The sequence below is a fragment of the Mytilus californianus genome, unplaced genomic scaffold (genome assembly GCF_021869535.1).
Source record: "Mytilus californianus isolate M0D057914Y unplaced genomic scaffold, xbMytCali1.0.p SCAF_9, whole genome shotgun sequence".
Classification (NCBI taxonomy): Eukaryota; Metazoa; Mollusca; class Bivalvia; order Mytilida; family Mytilidae; genus Mytilus; species Mytilus californianus.
Genome location: NW_026262745.1, coordinates 77,556,904 through 77,575,714, shown reverse-complemented (window position 1 = coordinate 77,575,714; position 18,811 = coordinate 77,556,904). Strand labels below are relative to the sequence as shown.

Below are 18,811 nucleotides of genomic sequence, written 5' to 3'. Positions count from 1 at the left end.
ACTAAGTAAAAAATAAAGAAGAAAAGAAAATTAATTTATTATTTGCTTACATGAATATTTGGTCATTGTAGTTCGTCTTTGTTTTAAATTTATATAGAGCGGAGTGCTCATTTTCGCCATAATTTTCCATGTTTTCTGCAGTTTATTTTCAGACCTTTAAGTTTTTGAAGTATACTGATATTTTTATATGAAGATAACATCAAAAGCAAAATATTCTCAGCTTGAAAACGTGTTTCTCGGAAAAAAATCATCTGAAAAGTTAGATTAAAGGCTATTTGAAATTTACTGATGTTTTGTCATAGGGGGACACATATTCGCCGTTTTTACAAATCTATTTAAAACCAAATAACTGCAGCTTTAAACAATATTTATCAAATCAATTTCTTTATAGATGAATATCAGACATTTCAAAGGTGTAAAGAACTGAAATTTAGGGCAATCAGTCAAAGAATTACCAAGAAATACTTCTTTGAAATCTTTTTTATCATTTAGGAAATAGGCCGAAAATCGTTGTCCGTTTTTCGGTCCTTTGCGGTAAGTGCCGAAATTTTTTCTAAGTTTAAAAAATAATCATATTTGTTATAAAAATATAATTTACCGGCATATTTCTTCCATTTCAGCAACTCTTTGAAGTTTCTACACCTCAAAATCATAAAACGGCGAAATTGTGTCCCCGGCGAATATGTGCGCCCCACTCTACACCTCTTGTCCTTAACAGGAATCTTTGCACATTGTACTCACCCTTTTTTCAAATAAAGAAAATAAAATATATCCGATACTTCTAACTTCCTTTCATTTTTTTTTAAATCATACACAAAATTTGAAAAAGGTCAAGTACAATCAGCAAATACTCTCACAGTAGACCAAAGTCATATCAAAATTAAACATTATCTTACTTGTTATGAAGCATCTATTGAAATATATTTTTTTATTATTATTTCAGTTTCCCCTCTGTCTTATAACAAAATGCTAGCGATGAGGGCATTACAAACGTAAATACTTTCATTTTTATACATTTTGTACACAAAAAGAATACAAATATCTGATTCACTACATCATTCCATGCAGACTTTCAGATCAGTAATTCTTATTTCCATCTCATTCCAATGATGTTGTATATAATTTTTCATCCAGATTAATTTTAAGGTGGGAAAACTTACATTATCTCTAAAACAATTTGATTGTTAAAGAACATGGAATAGTTCTTGTATAAATATTATATTGGAAAATTAAAATTTTGTATAAAATCTGTCAATCCAAAAGATGATCAATACCCTGAAGTTTTCAGTTTAAACTGCTTCCAAGTACAAATATTTTAACATTTGAATAAAGTTAGGGATGAATTGTTCTATGTAATTGAAATTGGAAAGGTGTCAATTATTTTGTTGCTGAATCTTTACTATCTTATAATTGTAATTTCCAGATATTTTACATACATGTACTAACTTGCATGTTTTATTGTTTAAATTTTTAAATTAATGCAAAAATATCTATTTCAACTCATTTGTACACCAATTGAAACATTGTGTTTCAGAATATATATATGTTTTTACTTTTCAAAATAGCATGTAAACAATATTTCAAAAACAATAAGCACTGCCATTATATTCCTTTTTAATTGATTTACTAATAACTTTCATACATTGAAACACATTTTTTATTGTTTCAAGTTGACAAATTGACCTTCCTCTACCCTCTAACATTGATTCCTTTCCCAAAAACAAATTCTGGACGATTTAATTGTGAAAATTTTAAGAAATGTTAGATCAAATTAACTGTTTAGATAAGAATGTTTGACCGAGGTTATGGCCGACAACACGTGCTGCTACCAAATGTTTACACATGTGGTAAATTTACCACATGTGATTGGTCAATTAACTGATGATTGACAGGAGAGTGGAAAGGTGTATTCAATGGTAATCCTTAAATGTATGTGGAGAGACATCTCACCGAAAAAAGAACCAAAAATAACCTCACAATCTGACATATACAGACAGTAGTTTATAATATAGTCATAGATGATAACACTATACTGAATGTAACACTCTTAATTAACTCTATTCTAGGCATGTTTTGGTCTAATTCACCAGAGACTATAGCGGATGTGCGAGCACAAAGATCTTAATAATATGTGGTTATTGCTAATCGAGAGATCGCATGCATGCATCTATATATTTACATGTGTGTGTTTCCGTGTGATATAATACTTCAATCGGAGAACATTGGGCAGAGTCCCTTATGCCTGTACCAAGTCAGAAATATGACAGTTGTTATCCATTCGTTTGATGTGTTTGTTTTTTTTTATTTTGCCATTTGATTGGGGACTTTCCTTTTTGAATTTTCCTCGGAGTTCAGTATTTTTTGTGATTTTACTTTTTATGATCACAAAATAATCATAAAATCAAATTTGGTAATTTTGCATTTTTACAATAAAATATAAATACAATGTATATCATTCTCTTATTTTGTCTGTTTAAAACAGCCAGTTAAATTGATTCTAGATCTTAAGTTTTAATCAATTTTGCTTCCATAGATTGATTTAAACTTGATTATAAGTTAAGAACAGCAATTACAACAATTAAGTCAATTGCAGCAAAATAGCAGTTATCCACTTTATTTCAATTTAAATCAAGTGAGCATGACTTGTATACACTCACATTTTGAAATTTGAAATACTATAAAGCAACATGGAAATGTTTTACTTGTACCGAGCAGGACATGAAATAATTGCAACTGAACCTTAAATAACATAGGTAATTATAACAACTACATTAATCATATCGTTTGGCTTTTTTCCACCAATGTAACTTCACATATTCATACAAACTGAACTTCAAATATTCTTTTAAACTGAATTTTACTACTGCTGTGTGTTTGTTTATTCCACATTGGCTAGAAGTATACATGTTTAACCCCGCCGCATTTTTGCGCCTGTACCAAGTCAGGAACCTCGGGCCCTTTGTTAGTCTTGTCTTTTAATGTTGGTTCATTTATATGTTTCGGGGATTAGTGTGACGTCCATTTTCGCTGAACTAGTATACATAATTGTATAGGGGCCAGCTGAAACCCGCCTCCGGGTGCGGGATTTCTCGCAGTGTTGAAGACCCATTGGTGGCCTTGGGTTGTTTTCTGCTCTTTTGTCGGGTTGTTGTCTCTTTGAGGCATTCCCCGTTTCATAATTTTAAACATTGGCAACGAACAGAACTGAAATATTTATCTCTATCAAGTAGATAATTTCCGGAGATTGAGTTCGAATTGTTGACTTCCTTTTGTGAAACGTACCAAGAGAAAACTAAAACTACAAGAAAAGTACATATACACCTTTTATCAATAAAAGAGCATTTTACAATCGCATGTACATAGTACATACATGTATGCATAAACGTACATTAATAAAAACACTTTAATTATTGTGCAGTGTACGAGCTTTTAATTAGATAAAACGGGAACAAAGAGACTTGGCGAGTTCTTTTCCTGTTTTGTAGGCAGGATCCAGACAATGGGCACTTTACTACCGGTAAATGTATTGTAATTCTAAGCAAATACATAACAATATAAAAACAAACAGAACAAAAGCAAACAAAAAGCGGAAGTCTTATCTAAACTTATGATTTTTTGGTGCGATATCAGAATTGAGTTGCTAGGCAACTATATTCATTATTACCGCTTGCTCAAAACTGTTACATTAATTGCGATAAACATATATCTAATATAGTGTAATTTTGTTGATACATAATGTACACCATATTTGTTGGGTTTCTAGCAGACGCTCTTTTTAATATTAAGGCGGTTACATGAGATAAATTGTTAATTTCATGAAGCACTTTGCAATTAAGTCTCCTCACCAAAATTCAATCTTGACTAATTGAAAAGACTAACAATAGATTATTGAAGTTTATAACAACATGCAACCGTTGAAATGCACATTTCAGTTAACATCAATCCTAATAACTAATTGATACAGCAAATATCAAACTATTCATTTTCAATTTAAGCTTGATAATTGCTGTATTGTTGAAAGATCTATCAAACTGTTCAAGCAGCGGGCGCATGATTTTTCTCTGGTTTTAACAATGCACAATTTCATTAACATTTGTTTGTTAGCTGCAAAATCGTTTTGTGCATGCAAGCTTTAATTTATTGGAAATGACACTTTTTCAACATCAAAGACTTCACGTGAAGTAACCTTTACTGAAACACATAATCTCATGTCAATCAATGAATCGTTGCGCATTATGTTTTTTTATTGTCATATCAGTTTCAATCAGAAAACATAGAAGGTCAAATGGTCTTCTGAATCAAAATGTCACAGGTAAGAATTAATATCGATTATTACAATCTGCTTAATATAAAATTGGAAAGAGAAATGAACAGTAAAGTTTCATCTATCCTCATTGTAACTAGAGTACTCTTGAAGTATAACGAAATTAAATCTTGATAAATGATATTATTCCGCCGATATATCGTTGTATCTACCCCGTTTCATTGTAACTAAAGAACCCTTGCAGTATAAAGAAAATTTAATCTTGATAAACGATATATATTCCGCCGGTATAACGTTGTATCTACCCCGCTTCATTGTAACTAATGAACCCTTGCAGTATACAGAAAATTAAATCTTGATAAACGATATAACTCCGTAGGTTACGTTTCATCTTTCCTTGTGACGTCGATTCTTTGTAACCAGAGAAATCTTAGATGTATGAATAAAATTTAATGACAAACAATATTTTATTACTTCGCCTTTAGGTTTCATCTATCCTCGTGACGCCATTTATGTGTAACCAGAGAAATCGTGTATAAATTAAACTAAATCTTGAAAAACGATATTAATTTACTTTCTCTGTAACGTTTCATTTATCCTTGTATAGCCGGAGTCTTGGTAACTGGATAACTCTTATATAGTAAAAGTTTTGTAAAATCTCTTGACAAAAAATGTTATTCCGGGAATCATTGATGTTCGTGACCTGTATAATAAGAGCACCTCTAGACAAATGTAATTGATACGAATCTCTGATACGAGTCCCCGACTATACATACATAATACAAAAGTACATTGCCCGTTTGCTCCGTATTGTTTTCATTGCAGGAAAAAGTTGCTGAAAGCCTTTGTAATTTAAAATGTTAACAGTTTCCAAGCTCACTTAAGTTAGCATGGGTTCTCCCTCCACCTTTGATCGTAAAATAGCAGAAAACGATAGGTTTAAATGTTTAATGAAATAAGCAAATTATGAGACAGGAATGCAATTTATTTGTGAAATTTTCTCCTTTAAATGAAGATGATAATTTTGTGATGTTATCTTAATTATAACGAAAACATAATTGTTGTTGATTGTTTCAGAAAATAATCAAATTAAATTTTTAGGGGAGATAACTCAGATATTCCAATTTATAGAGAAAAGGACAGCATTGTTTTCTATTAATTCCTTATAAGCATTTATTGATATTAACTATCTTGATAAATTAGAAAACCGGGTACAAATATGCTCGCTTCTACATGAAACTAACTTAGATAGCAAACGCTGTTGAATAATTGGACGAAGCTTGGTATTAAGTGAGATAGACAGCAACCCAACTATACTAAATGTATATGTCATACTCTAAATCGTCCCTTTCGTCAATTAAAACGAAATTAAATCATAGAAACTAGCAACGATTTCCTTCGATATCAAGAGTAAATATAATAACCGATATTTTGTCACGAGTAAACAGAAGTTAGCAGTCATATTATCTTATTGCAATGTTAAAATATATAGACAGGTGGCATCTTTTATTAGAAATCTAAAAAACTTATTGTGATATGTTTATTATTTTGTACGGAAGCCGATAAGGGTCATTCGAAAAAAATAATTTATGTCGTAATTACGACATAGCATGTCGTAATAACGACATCGCTATGTCGTAATAACGACATATTATGTGGAAATAACGACATCACTATGTCGTTATAACGACATATTATGTGGAAATAACGACATCGCTATGTCGTAATAACGACATATTATGTGGAAATAACGACTTAGACTGTCGTAATAACGACATATTATGTGGAAAAAACGACATCGCTATGTCGTAATAACGACATCATCATGTCGTTATAACGACATCCCTTTATCGTAATTACGACAACCTTAGCGTTGTTACTTTGTGAGCATTGAAATACTATGGGAAACAACATTTTCAACTTTATTTTAAGAACCACTTATCAGAATTGAATCAGACTTGATATACGTGTACACTATAAGGTCCTATTCAAGTGTTGTTACTTATAGTTACCAATTGGTTAAAACACATGGCCGCCAAGGGACTTTGAAAATGTTCAAAATCTTCTTCTCAAGATCGCTGAAATGACTGAGTTTAAACTTATTATAAATATACATTGTGTGCCTAGTATCCAGATCCTTAAAAAGAGTTGTTACGTTTTGACCTGATCCGAAGTTAAATATGGCCGCCAGTGAGGGCAAAGTTTGTATCAAAACCCTATCGTAAACATATTCATTTTCTTTTTAAGAATGATAAACACTGAATTTAATCAAGCTTCCTTAGGTGATAGGTGAAGGTCAGGGGATCCATTAGGCCCGAGTATTAGGGGTCCAAAGTTTAACATAGGCTCCAATGGAAAAAGCTTTGAAAATCTTCTCCTTAAGAACTACCAGGCCACATTGGACCAATCTTAGAGAATGGATGATCCTTATATGATAAGGATTAAATATAAAAAAGAAGATGTGGTATGATTGCCAATGAGACAACTCTCCACAAGAAACCAAATGACACAGAAATTAACAACTATAGGTCACCGTACGGCCTTCAACAATGAGCAAAGCCCATACCGCATTGTCAGCTGTAAAAGGCCCCGAAATGACAAATGTAATACAATTCAAACGAGAAAACTAACGGCCTATTTTATGTACAAAAAATGAACGAAAAACAAATTTGTAACACAACAACAAATGACAACCACTGAATTACAGGCTCCTCACTTGGGACATTCACATACATAAAGAATGTGGCGGGGATAAACATGTTAGCGGGATCTCAACCCTCCCCCAAAGTTTGTAGGAATAGGGGGAACATTGGTTAAAAGAACTTGGGGTACAAAGTTTCAATAAGGCTTCAATGGGGAGGACGCCTGAAGAATCTCATTAAGAACCAACAGTAGCAATGCAGTTATAATTTGCATCAAGCATCAGTAGGACTTAAAATTCAATTGTGTACAAATGCAGGTACAGAGGTCCTTGTGTCGGAGCACTAGGAGTCCAAAGTTTAACATAGTCTTTATTGGGAAAAGCTTAAAATTCATCTTCTTAATGGAAATGCAGTCATAATTTACACGAATCTGTACATGCCAAACATAACTAGAGGCTCCAAGGAGCCTGAATTGCTCCCCTATTCAACTGGGTTTCATTTGACTTGATTATAAAATAAAGTTCGAGTATGTACAAGTAAATAACTTTAATTAAGCTTGATTGCATTTAGTGTTCATTATTCTCAAAAAGAAAATGAATATGTTTACGCTACAAACTTTGCCCTCACTGACGACAATTTTGAATTTCCTATCGCCTCAAAAAGTGAAAGCGCTAAGATTGTCGTTATTATGACATAGTGGTCAGGAGCCTGTAATTCAGTGGTTGTCGATTGTTGCTGTGTTACATATTTGTTTTTCGTTCATTTTTTGTACATTAATAAAGCCGTTAGTTTTCTCGTTTGAATTAAATTGTTTAACATTTGTCATTTCGGGGCCTTTTATAGCTGACTATGCGGGGGCTTTTCTCATTATTGAAGGCATTATGATGACCTATAGTTATTAATTTCTGTTTCATTTAGTCTCTTGGCAATCATACAGCATATTCTTTTTTATATATAGCGATGTCGTTATTACGACATAGCGATGTCGTTATTACGACATGAGAATGTCGTTATTACGACATAGCGATGTCGTTATTACGACATAGTGATGTCGTAATTACGACATGCTATGTCGTAATTACGACATCAATTATTTTTTTCGAATGGCCCTTATCGGCTTCCGTAATTTTGCATATTGTTTCATGAACTGTTTTTTGTATAATAGTTCAGTTATTACAACAATACCTCTAGAAAATATGTAATTGTCTCCTCGACGTAGAATCGTTCCTTCGGCCGACTTTTCAAAATCCGACCATCTAATTTTGTTAGTAATAATCAATTATTCCTTATTCAGCTATTGATTCACTCACACAAAATCAGCACTTGTGTAACAGAAATATTTTATAAAAATTGTTTATGGATATTTAGATATTAGATCTTTATCTCATGCAATTACTGCTGTTATATTTAGATTTTTACTTTTAAAATTTATATTAGTCATAAAAGTTATGAAAGTAAATATTGAACTGTAATATAATTTGTTTTTGCAAAGTCATTACGAAGTTTAAACGAGTGAGTGATCGAGTTTCAAAAGCATGAAAGTTGTGTATCGTTATTCCTTCTTTTCAAGTGTTTTAATTGTTTATATAACTCAATATAAAAATCAGAAGATGTGATATGATTGCCAATGAGACAAATCTCCGCAAGAAGCCAAATGACGTATAGGTCACCGTACAGTCTTCAACGTTGAGGAAAACTCGTGCATTGTAAGCTATAAAAGGCCCGAAACGACAAATGTTAAACAATTTAAACGAGAAAACTAACAGCTTAATGTATGTACAAAACAATAAACGACTAAACATGTACGACAAACAGCAACAAAAGACAACCACTAAATTAAAGGCTTCCGACTTGGAACAGGCACATACAGAATGTGGCGGGGTTAAGCATGTATTCTGGTGCCAAACCCTCCATATAACCTGGGACAGTGGTGTAACAGTACAACACGAGAACACTTTAATAATCAGTTGAAAAGGGCTTAACTCATCAGATAGATATAAAGCAGAAAAACAAGTAACAAAAACACAGACCGGACATGACAGGAAATGTATGTATCCATCATAACAAAAAAGATACAAAGTACAGATCTGACAGTGCTCGCAGTTATTAACAGCTAGTTCATAGCCAATAACAACTAATAAAAAAATCATACATATCCCAAAGAAATCCCATCAAAGACACCATTTGTTTTCCTCTTCTTTTATATATTAGCCAATAAGTCGTACAGCCATACTTTATAAGTCTATGACCATTACACAACCCCTATACTTTATTAACTCACAGGATGAAACAATTAAATGTCCAGCCTAAGTTCAAGGATCTTTATATTACAGTATTGCATTTTTACAAGATGATTAAGGTGATGGGAAACTGTCAGCTAATTGTATGGTCTACAGTGATAAGTAATAGCTCTAGAGAGGCCCGTTAAGAACTAAAACACGAAATAAAGCTGATTAATTGCGCTTGATATTGAATAATAGCCAATAATGAATCTGTTTTCCAAAAAGAGAAGATATTATTCTTAATGACAAGTGATGAATTATTAGAAAATGGTACCTTTTATTGTGGCAATATCTTGTAAATAAACCTATATGGTACGAACCAAATTCGTCTGATAACTTAAAACAAACGAAAAATACACTAGCCCTTTTCAACTGATTTCTCTAGTTTGTTCTTAACTATGTTGTACTGCTACAACACTGTCTCATGTTAGGGGGAGGGTCTGGCGCGAGCAAACTAGTTTAACCTCGCCACTTTCTGTATGTGCATGTCCCAAGTCTGGAGCCTGTTATTCAGTGGTTGTCTGTGTATCATATTTTTTTTTTCGTTCATTGTTTTGTACATAAGTCAGGCCGTTAGTTTTCTTGTCTGAATTGTTTTACATTTGTCATTTCAGGGCCTTTTATATCGGACTATGCGGTATTGGTTTCGCTAATTGTTGAAGGCCGTATGGGTACCTATAGTTGTTAACTTCTATATTATTTTGTCTCTGTCATTTTGTCGACATGAAATATATAAAATAATTCAATTGAGAAAACTAACGACCTTATTCATAACAATACAATTTACGAAAAATAAATATGACAGACATAAGGCAACGACAACCACTCAACTACAGGTTCTTGACTTGGGCCGTATGGGTACCTATAGTTGTTAACTTCTATATCATTTTGTCTCTGGTGAAGAGTTGTTTCATTGGCAATCATGGCACATCTTCTTATTTATAAACTATCAACCAGTCAAGATACTTATACAAGATTTAATTATGTAAAAAGCAAGCTTGCTTGTTACAGACTGTATTGCCTGACAAGAATAATGTTTGATAGAAATAAAAAACATGTAAAGTTCAAAGAATAAAACGTTTTACTATGAGATATAAAGATTTTAATCTCAGTGTCATATCGACGGTAATCAAGTGCGAATTTATAATAATATGGTTGCATTGCATTTAATTCTAAATCAAATAAATTCTATCTTTATGATGAAATTTACATGACATTGTAGATTGGATTTTACTTTCTTGTCTATAGGAATGACGTTAGCCATCTTTTGATTAACAGTCGACAAGGGAGTTTTCATTCTTAGCAATCTTCATTGTCTCAGGAGATAAAATTTATCGAATCGAAGGCCTTTCTTTCAAATTTCACATTTGCTGTTAAACTCTTTTATACGATTAATTCATTGCGTACATATCTTAGACCCGCAGCTTCAAATTATAATTATATCAATCCAACACGTGAGTTAGATAGTCACTTGACGACACGTAGACAATTTATTATGATATGTATCAATACCAACTTTTATTCCTATTATTTCTCATTCCAGAAAAAACATTTTTTTTATAAAGATTATTTCTAAGGCCATTTAAATGTTTTATGGTCTAACTTGATCTTTAAACTGTAAACGTCATTGTGCATGCTTGACATTTTGCGCCAACAAACGCACAAATGACGTCGAGTAACGTCACCTAAAACAAAACACATTGACGGAAAAATTACGATTGGAATGAAGCATATTGTCAACATAAGGTATTCAACAATAAACTTGTGTCTATAACTATATTAATGTTTCATTAAATTACCCCGACCCGAATCAGATACAAAACAAGCTTTCCAACATGACAAGATTAAAAAAAAAACTTATGTAATTCGGTTACGGACATGGAACAGACATTGAAACAGACACTTAAGCCTGCGGTGGAGTTAAATTAGTGTTGATCTATCGTTTAATAACATAGGTATTTACTTGATTATTTTATCATAGAGGGCAGTCCATAGATTGAACCAATCAGTCCACAATTACATTCACCATGCTTTTGACCAAATATTTGAGAAGCCAGCTATGATTCGTGAAGAAAAATACATACAAGTCGCGAGCACTATGATTCGCGGAGACAAATTGGTTTTTTTTCAGAAAAATTTTTTGTTACTTTATTTACACTTGTCTAATTGCAAAGCCATCAACTCAACAGGAGAAGATGTAAGGTTTCCATTTAATGTCTCTTCCGAACCGTTAGCAGAGGACAACAACCGGCATTACTTTAATCTACGGCATTTTGATTAAGAATGCCATTTAAAGGTCTATATAATCTGACTGAAATTGATTTGATATAAACAAAAACAAAAATACAAAGGTAAATATAATCCTTAAGTAATATTACGTCAAACCGCAACAAACCAATGAATAGTATTCTTCGGGTACGCTCTCGACCAAAAGTCAAACACATAAAACGTTCAAAAAGTATTTGATTAAAAAATAACATGTAAGACAAGAATTATTTCAAGTGTAAACAGACTGAGTATCGTATTCTAAGGATTTTTACAGTGCTTGCTGATGTTTTTAGTTTTATATTGACCTCTAGGTGTCTATTGGATTAACTAATGTGTCTGGCTGCTGTCTCACGTAATGGTTATCCTCATTTATGTTATATGTTTATATCCATTATTAATGGTTAATATGCACTGACGAGGTTCTACACTTGTTACAGATCCGCCAGTGCCGTTGATGAGGTTAAAAAGTTTTGTGTATTTAATTTCACACCTGTTTATCTTGATATGATAACAAAAGTACAGAGAACAACTGTTACACTTAATTTAAATCTAGTCAATTAATTTTAATGGTACGTTTTTCAATGAAAAAAAGAATCAACCGTCAAAGAATCGAAAGGGCAAGGTTGAAGATTCTAATAGTATGGTGACCTCTAGATTCCTTTTTGTTTTGTGTCGTTTGGTAACTGTCTCGTTCATGTATACACCACATTTCTTTTTATGCATATGTACATCAAAGGTCATTGTAATAGACGTAATACCTAATGTCTTCTGGGTCTTTTGGTGTATACCCAACATTTCGTTTCATGCACCTTAGCGGCATTGCAACATTAACAACACTTCTTTTCTGACAAAAAAGAAAAAAAAAACAAAAACAAAAAAGCAAGTTGAATACAACAAAAACGCACGTGTTAGTGAAATGCCGCTCTTTTTGATCGTTAACATAACCGAGCAAAAAATGACCTGAATGGCCCCTCAGTGACATGTGTAGTGGCTAGATATCATAGTACCAAATCCAGTGCGACTTTATCTTAGTATGTGTCAAAATGATCAAATTCTTTTCCTAGCCAATTACCTCTTCCAGGTTTTACCACCTGGAGTATTGAAAACATGTTTTTATTCTAATAATACTTGAAATATTTAATATTTGCAAGTGGAGATTAGGAGACCTAAAAATAAATCGAACACCAATAAAAGACTATGATTATTGCATGATATTGGAAATAGCTAGTTTAATCTATTAAATTTGGTGTTTTCCCCCAAAACGACATTAATATATACTTGTGAACAACAGGAGCTCTTTTGTAGCTACATTTGTATTTCAAGATATTTCCGATGTGTAAAATTTAAAATGCAGTTTTGACGTAATGTACGATATTTCTTCAGAATATCAATATTTCACGGAGATATTCAAGGCATCTTTGTCTTTGAAACAAGAAATAACAATACAACTTTCTTTCCATTATAGCTTATTAGTAAGCTCTCAGAATGTTGTAATGTCAAGCATACGCTGTAATATGCTTAAAACAGGTATTTCATTACTGAATTAATCCTATTATCTAAATAAACATCGATGAAATCCTCTTACGTTAAGAGCAACACGTGACTTATTGTTCACTGATATTTGAACGATTTAATTAGAGATTAATATTATAGTAAAGTTATAACGTTATATTGTTTATAATAAGTAATCTTACCTGAGTGGGCCTTTCTATCTTTGTTAAGAAATCATGACATTATACGTTTAGTTGAAACAAAACTTGATGATAGAGATGAAATAAAACTACCATATAAAAAAGAAGATGTGGTATGATTGCCAATGAGACAACTCTCTACAACAGACCAAATGACACAGAAATTTACAACTATAGGTCACCGTACGGCCTTCAACAATGAACAAAAGCATGCAGGTTATATTCAAATTTAAAAATAAATAAAAATAAATTGCAAAACTAAAATCTGGTGGTATTTTATTTAGTGACAGACATGAATATTTTAGACGAAATTTTGTTTTACGTTATATAAATGAGTATGTTCGGTATGGGCCATATTTGGCCCCGATTATAAAGTTCAATGTTACACGATAAACATGTTTTAAGTTGACTTAAAGACATATGAGAAAGTAAGATATAACTATTTGTGTCAAAGTTTTCTTCTAATGTGTTGATTTTTACATCCCAAATAGTTCAAGATAAGAGATTTTGGCGAAATTTGACAAAATCGGGCGGAATTCAACCAAATTTAGGACCAGGAAACATAGAGCGCAGGCGTCGACAAACAAAATTTTCAAGTTAGACATGTAAACTGTCTTTACAAACATAATTTTAAAAGATCTTTTTTGTCGACGTTTGCGCTCCCTGTTTCCTGTCCAATAATCCATGGAAATTTACCCATTTTCATTGATTTTTTCGTGGAAATTCTAAATTAGTACTATTTGTGACGTCATGAATAAAACGCAGGAATCTAAATTTTCAACAAAAAGGCTTATTTCCTTTCTAGTCACTGTATTAGCTATGGTTCATTGTGATATTGGTCGATAAATCCTAATTTGATATTTAAGCTAAAAAAGAAGGGGGCCATTTTTGGGGCTTATCGAACCTACTACTTTAGAATATGTAACCATAAACTTCCAGTCGGACTTGGAAGATGGTTCAATGCAGTAAGGGAAAATAGAAAAGCTTTAGTGTAATTTATGTTATCTACATATTGGGGTCGAGTTCCATTATAGTATGAATTGTTCACATTTTATAGAAGAGAGAAATAAATTTGTAAAACAAAATTTTAAAAGAAGGCCAAATATTATACTATTACTGAAATTATTAAAATAAGATGTGGTATGATTGCCTATGAGAAATAGAACTTAACAACTATAGGTCACCGTACGGTCTTCGACAATGACTAAAACCCATACCGCATAGTCAGCTATAAAAGCTATACAATGTATATGAAATTATGTCTTCTACCAATAGGACTTATCTCATAAATTTATTTAAGTTTATAAGAATTATAAAAAAGCAAGTGTGTCCTCCTGAGTAAATTGAAATTGTTTTTTGTTGTTGTTGTTTATATCGTACTTATGTGTATGTATTTATGTGTATGTTATACATCCTTCTCTGTAACTGTGTATTTGGTGATGAGAATACAGATATATTGTTTATTATACTCTTTCAAAAATAAGACTTTCTTCGCATTCATTAGCAGTAGAAACTGGACGCTACCAAAGTATTGAGTTGTCACGTCGTATATGTACAATTTGCCGTCAGTGTATTGAAGACGAATTCCATTTCATCTTAGTGTGTCCGAAATATAAGGAACTTAGAGTAAAATTCATTAAGAAATATTACTGGTCTAGACCAAGTGTGTTTAAATTTATTGAACTTTTAAGTTTAAAGAACATCAAACAGTTAACCAATTTAGGAAAATACATTTTTACTGCATTTAAAATTAGAGACAATATTACATGAACATTCTCTGTCTGTTTACTTGTGTACTTTGTGAAAATTTGTATTGACACCGATGAACTGTAAAGTTCAAGGTAATAAAGAATAGAATATTATAATTATTCTTCCCTAAATGAGCCTTCATATTGTTTATTATACTTAATCTTGCCTGCACGGGCTTTTTTTTATTGTTTATTATACTTAATCTTGCCTGCACGGGCTTTTTTATTGTTTATTATACTTAATCTTGCCTGCACGGGCTTTTTTTTTATTGTTTATTATACTTAATCTTGCCTGCACGGGCTTTTTTTATTGTTTATTATACTTAATCTTGCCTTCACGGGCTTTTTTTATTGTTTATTATACTTTTAATCTTGCCTGAATGGATATTTTTATTGTTTATTATAATTAATCTTGACTGAATCATGGACCTTTCTATTGTTCATTATAATTAATCTTGCCTAAATAAGTATAACAGGGGTTTTCGTCGTTCCTGTTATATTTAGAATTCTGGGGGAAAGTCACTGTCTAAAGTCAACAAAACTAAGTTAAGCTTTACGATGGTTTATATATAACTTCTTCAATAGTGCAATACATTAATTACAATAAAAGTTCAACGGTAATATTCCGAAAAGATAAAACAAATGGTAATTCCAATAAATGTTCTATACTAAACACAATGAATGTCACTGTAAATGTACGGCGTCCGTACAGCTTGACCGCTGGTATCCAACTGACCATTTACATAGAAACGATCTAATATGAATTACGTAATCTTACTTAATCATAACTACATGTAATAATGAAATTTGTCCCTTAATGATTCAAACAAATAATACAATTAAAAAAACATATAATATATGATAACAAGAAATGGACAATGCTAGGATTAAAATGGATTAACTTCTCAACATGTAAGCTAACAATTTCGAGAACAATAGTCGCTTGCTTTTAGATAAAGTTTGAATTTCCACGAAATAAAACAAAGAGGAAAATATCGCTGTCACAAAAGCCTGAGTGAATCGGCTACAACCCGGAGGACTGGTATGGGTATAAATCAATTAATCATACTAGGATTAATATTTTGTACGCAAGACGCACATTTCGTCTGCAAAAAAGATTCATCAGTGACGCTCGAATAAAAAATTGAAAAAAATCATAGAAAGTACGAAATTGAAGAGCAATGAGATCCCAAAATTCCGAAAGATTTTGCCAAATAGAGGTAAGATATTCTATTCCTGAAATAGAAATATGGTCATCCCTAGATTTGTTCCATTCGATATTAAAGATAAGCATCCACTTTGCCTGGCAGAATGCATGAAAACGATGCAAAGTCTGGACTGAATATGGATGTTGAATAGAATGCCTCGTACAGATAGAGTGCCATGCCCACTGCACGTTAAAGAACCCATGTAACAGCTGTTTAATGAGCCCTAAGAGGTTTGTGAAGGATATTTCACTATCCAATGTAGCCTCATTTAATAGTAGCAGTCGTAATTCCCTCGTACCGAAAGAAGACAAAAGGGACAATCAGTACACATAAGTCGAAGAGAAAACGAAAAAAAAACATGGCTAAAAACGACGAAAAAACAAACGGCAGTTAACCAAATACTACATAGAAAACTCAAGAATGAGCAACATGAGATCTACAAAAAATCAGGTTATGACACGTGTTTGAAACTGTAAACAAGGGAATTGAAATTAAATCCTCCAAATTACAAGACGCAACGATTTCACATTAAATTACAACCTGTATCGATGAGTCAATTAAGCAAAACAAAAATAATCTGCAATATCCAGTATTTAATGGTGAAGATGGAGTCAAGTGTGACTTGATGTTCTTTTAATTTTTTATCGTTGTTTTTACTGTTTATAACATTTCAAGATCAGCATTTTTCAGTAAGTTAAGCAATTCCACACACTGCTGAATTTAAAATCAGTTTTCAATATGTTAGAAGCCTTTCCAAATTCTACTGAATTTTATCAGTTTTCAGTATGGTAGAAACATTTCGAAACGCCACTGAATTTAAACTCAGTTTCAGTATGTTGGAAGCAATTCCTTTACGCAGAATTTAAAATCAGCAATTCCACACCACATTGCCGATCAAAAACAGAACGTCGTTAGGTTTGTATAAGCCATAGGATTGTAAAATAAATAGTTTACTAATCTGATTATTGTGGGGGAAAACAGAGTAATCTATATTTCATTTTCTTGTTTAATCAGATATGAAATGAAATTCTAGTTTCCACAAAGGTTATATATGTTGAATAATGACAAAAATACATAAAAAATGTCATCAGTTTTAATTTTAGTTTTTGTTAACTAATCTGTAAATATTCTGTATCGTGCTTGGAAAAAAAGACAACAAAATAAAAACTATGTAAACTTTTCTGTAACTAGTTTTAAGATTAAGTTATATAAATTTAAGAAGTTCTTGCTGATAAAGAAATACAACAAAATCAAGAAAAACTTTTGTAGATCGAGTAAAATATGATTTTCAAAGGACGCTTCAACTATTGTCCAGAATAAAAACATCCTATACAAGTCTGTAATTTGTGAGATAAAATGTTGAACAGGAATAGCTATAATGTTGAAAATGGAATATGTGCAAGAACATATTAATTTTGTACATTAATTGCCATGATAATAACATCTTTTATCAGACTAGTTAAAGCATATACACGCCATTAGTTTATGATATATTCACACCATGAATAGAAAACGGGTATGCATAGGGAAAAAAGATTTAAACATTGAAAGTATTTAAAATGAAATGGAAAGCAAAGCCTACGTGTATGTTTATAATTATTCGGTAAATATCATACCAAGATGCAAAAAAAAACCAGTTATATTAAATAAAAAAAAAGAAATTGCTGGTTATGGCAACGAGATAGCTTCTTTTCATTGTTATTGTATCTTATTTTCATTTTAGAAGTATATTTAGTTTTTAGTGAAAGGTCTGACTGCATATAAAAGAAATAAAGCAAATAAGATACGTTGTACAAAAACTACACTGAGGACGAAACAAGGAAGAGCTAAAACACCATTTTCTTACCTGTCGCGAGTTAGCACCGGATGCAGTCATTCTCTCTGAATCAAAACTAAAGGTGACGCTTTTAGACGGCGACGGTTGAGGTGTAAGGTATGTTCTAACATTTTGATTGATTCCGAGATGGGCTGACGGTGATGGCGCTGTTGGCTGGAGAACAGTTGGTGCTGACCCTCTTCGTGTCGATCCCTTGCTGCTCGACCTTCGTCGGTTTTTACGTACAACGGTGCCTGTCCTGACCAACATTGACATGTCATTAAAGAAAACAACACATATTCCCTCAATTAAACGAGATTGTCTGTACTAATCTAAATTAAAACATGTGGCATTCAACGGAAACAGTACTTCGTACGGTAAAGTTAAGTACTAATTAGTTAAGAAATTGCAGCTGTTATTTGTCCATCAAATTTCACCAGCGGCCAAAAACAGCATCTTGTATGACTGCAGTGATTATTTAAAATCTATTTTAGGTTTTATCAATTATTAATCAATACGAAAATGAATAGCTAACTTTCCGTTTGAATACTTCTGCATTTCCTTTCGGTTACAAATTAAGGCTTAATAAATCCTCTACTGGTTCGCTGTCATCCTTATACGTCGTAAACTTATTTACCATAGGGTATTACTATCTCTCATCATGAAAACTAGAGAGAAAAATATTACTACGTGTTTTATTGAATTAATTTCCGACAGTAATATACAAATCTTTGAGGTTATAGTGTGATAAAAGCTACATATAAAAAGTATGTCCGGTACTACTAATGACGATTCCGCCTACGACGTGTCAATGATGTTCTGTTATTGAACGTGTTGATTATGGATATACATAGGTGCTTGCAATTACTTCTACTCAATATGTACCTTCAAT

The 18,811-nt window shown here is 32.1% G+C and overlaps 1 protein-coding gene across 1 annotated transcript in view; it reads right to left on the bottom strand.

Moving 5' to 3' along the window:
• The window catches only part of LOC127716307 (uncharacterized), a 42,081-nt gene extending 23,475 nt beyond the window's left edge, over nt 1-18,606 (bottom strand). Inside the window, exon 1 of the mRNA XM_052222478.1 lies at nt 17,950-18,606. Within this exon, the coding sequence (XP_052078438.1) occupies nt 17,950-18,195 (246 nt within the window). The 5' untranslated portion in view covers nt 18,196-18,606. The remainder of the gene's footprint in view (nt 1-17,949) is intronic.
• Between the last annotated feature and the right edge of the window lie 205 nt (nt 18,607-18,811).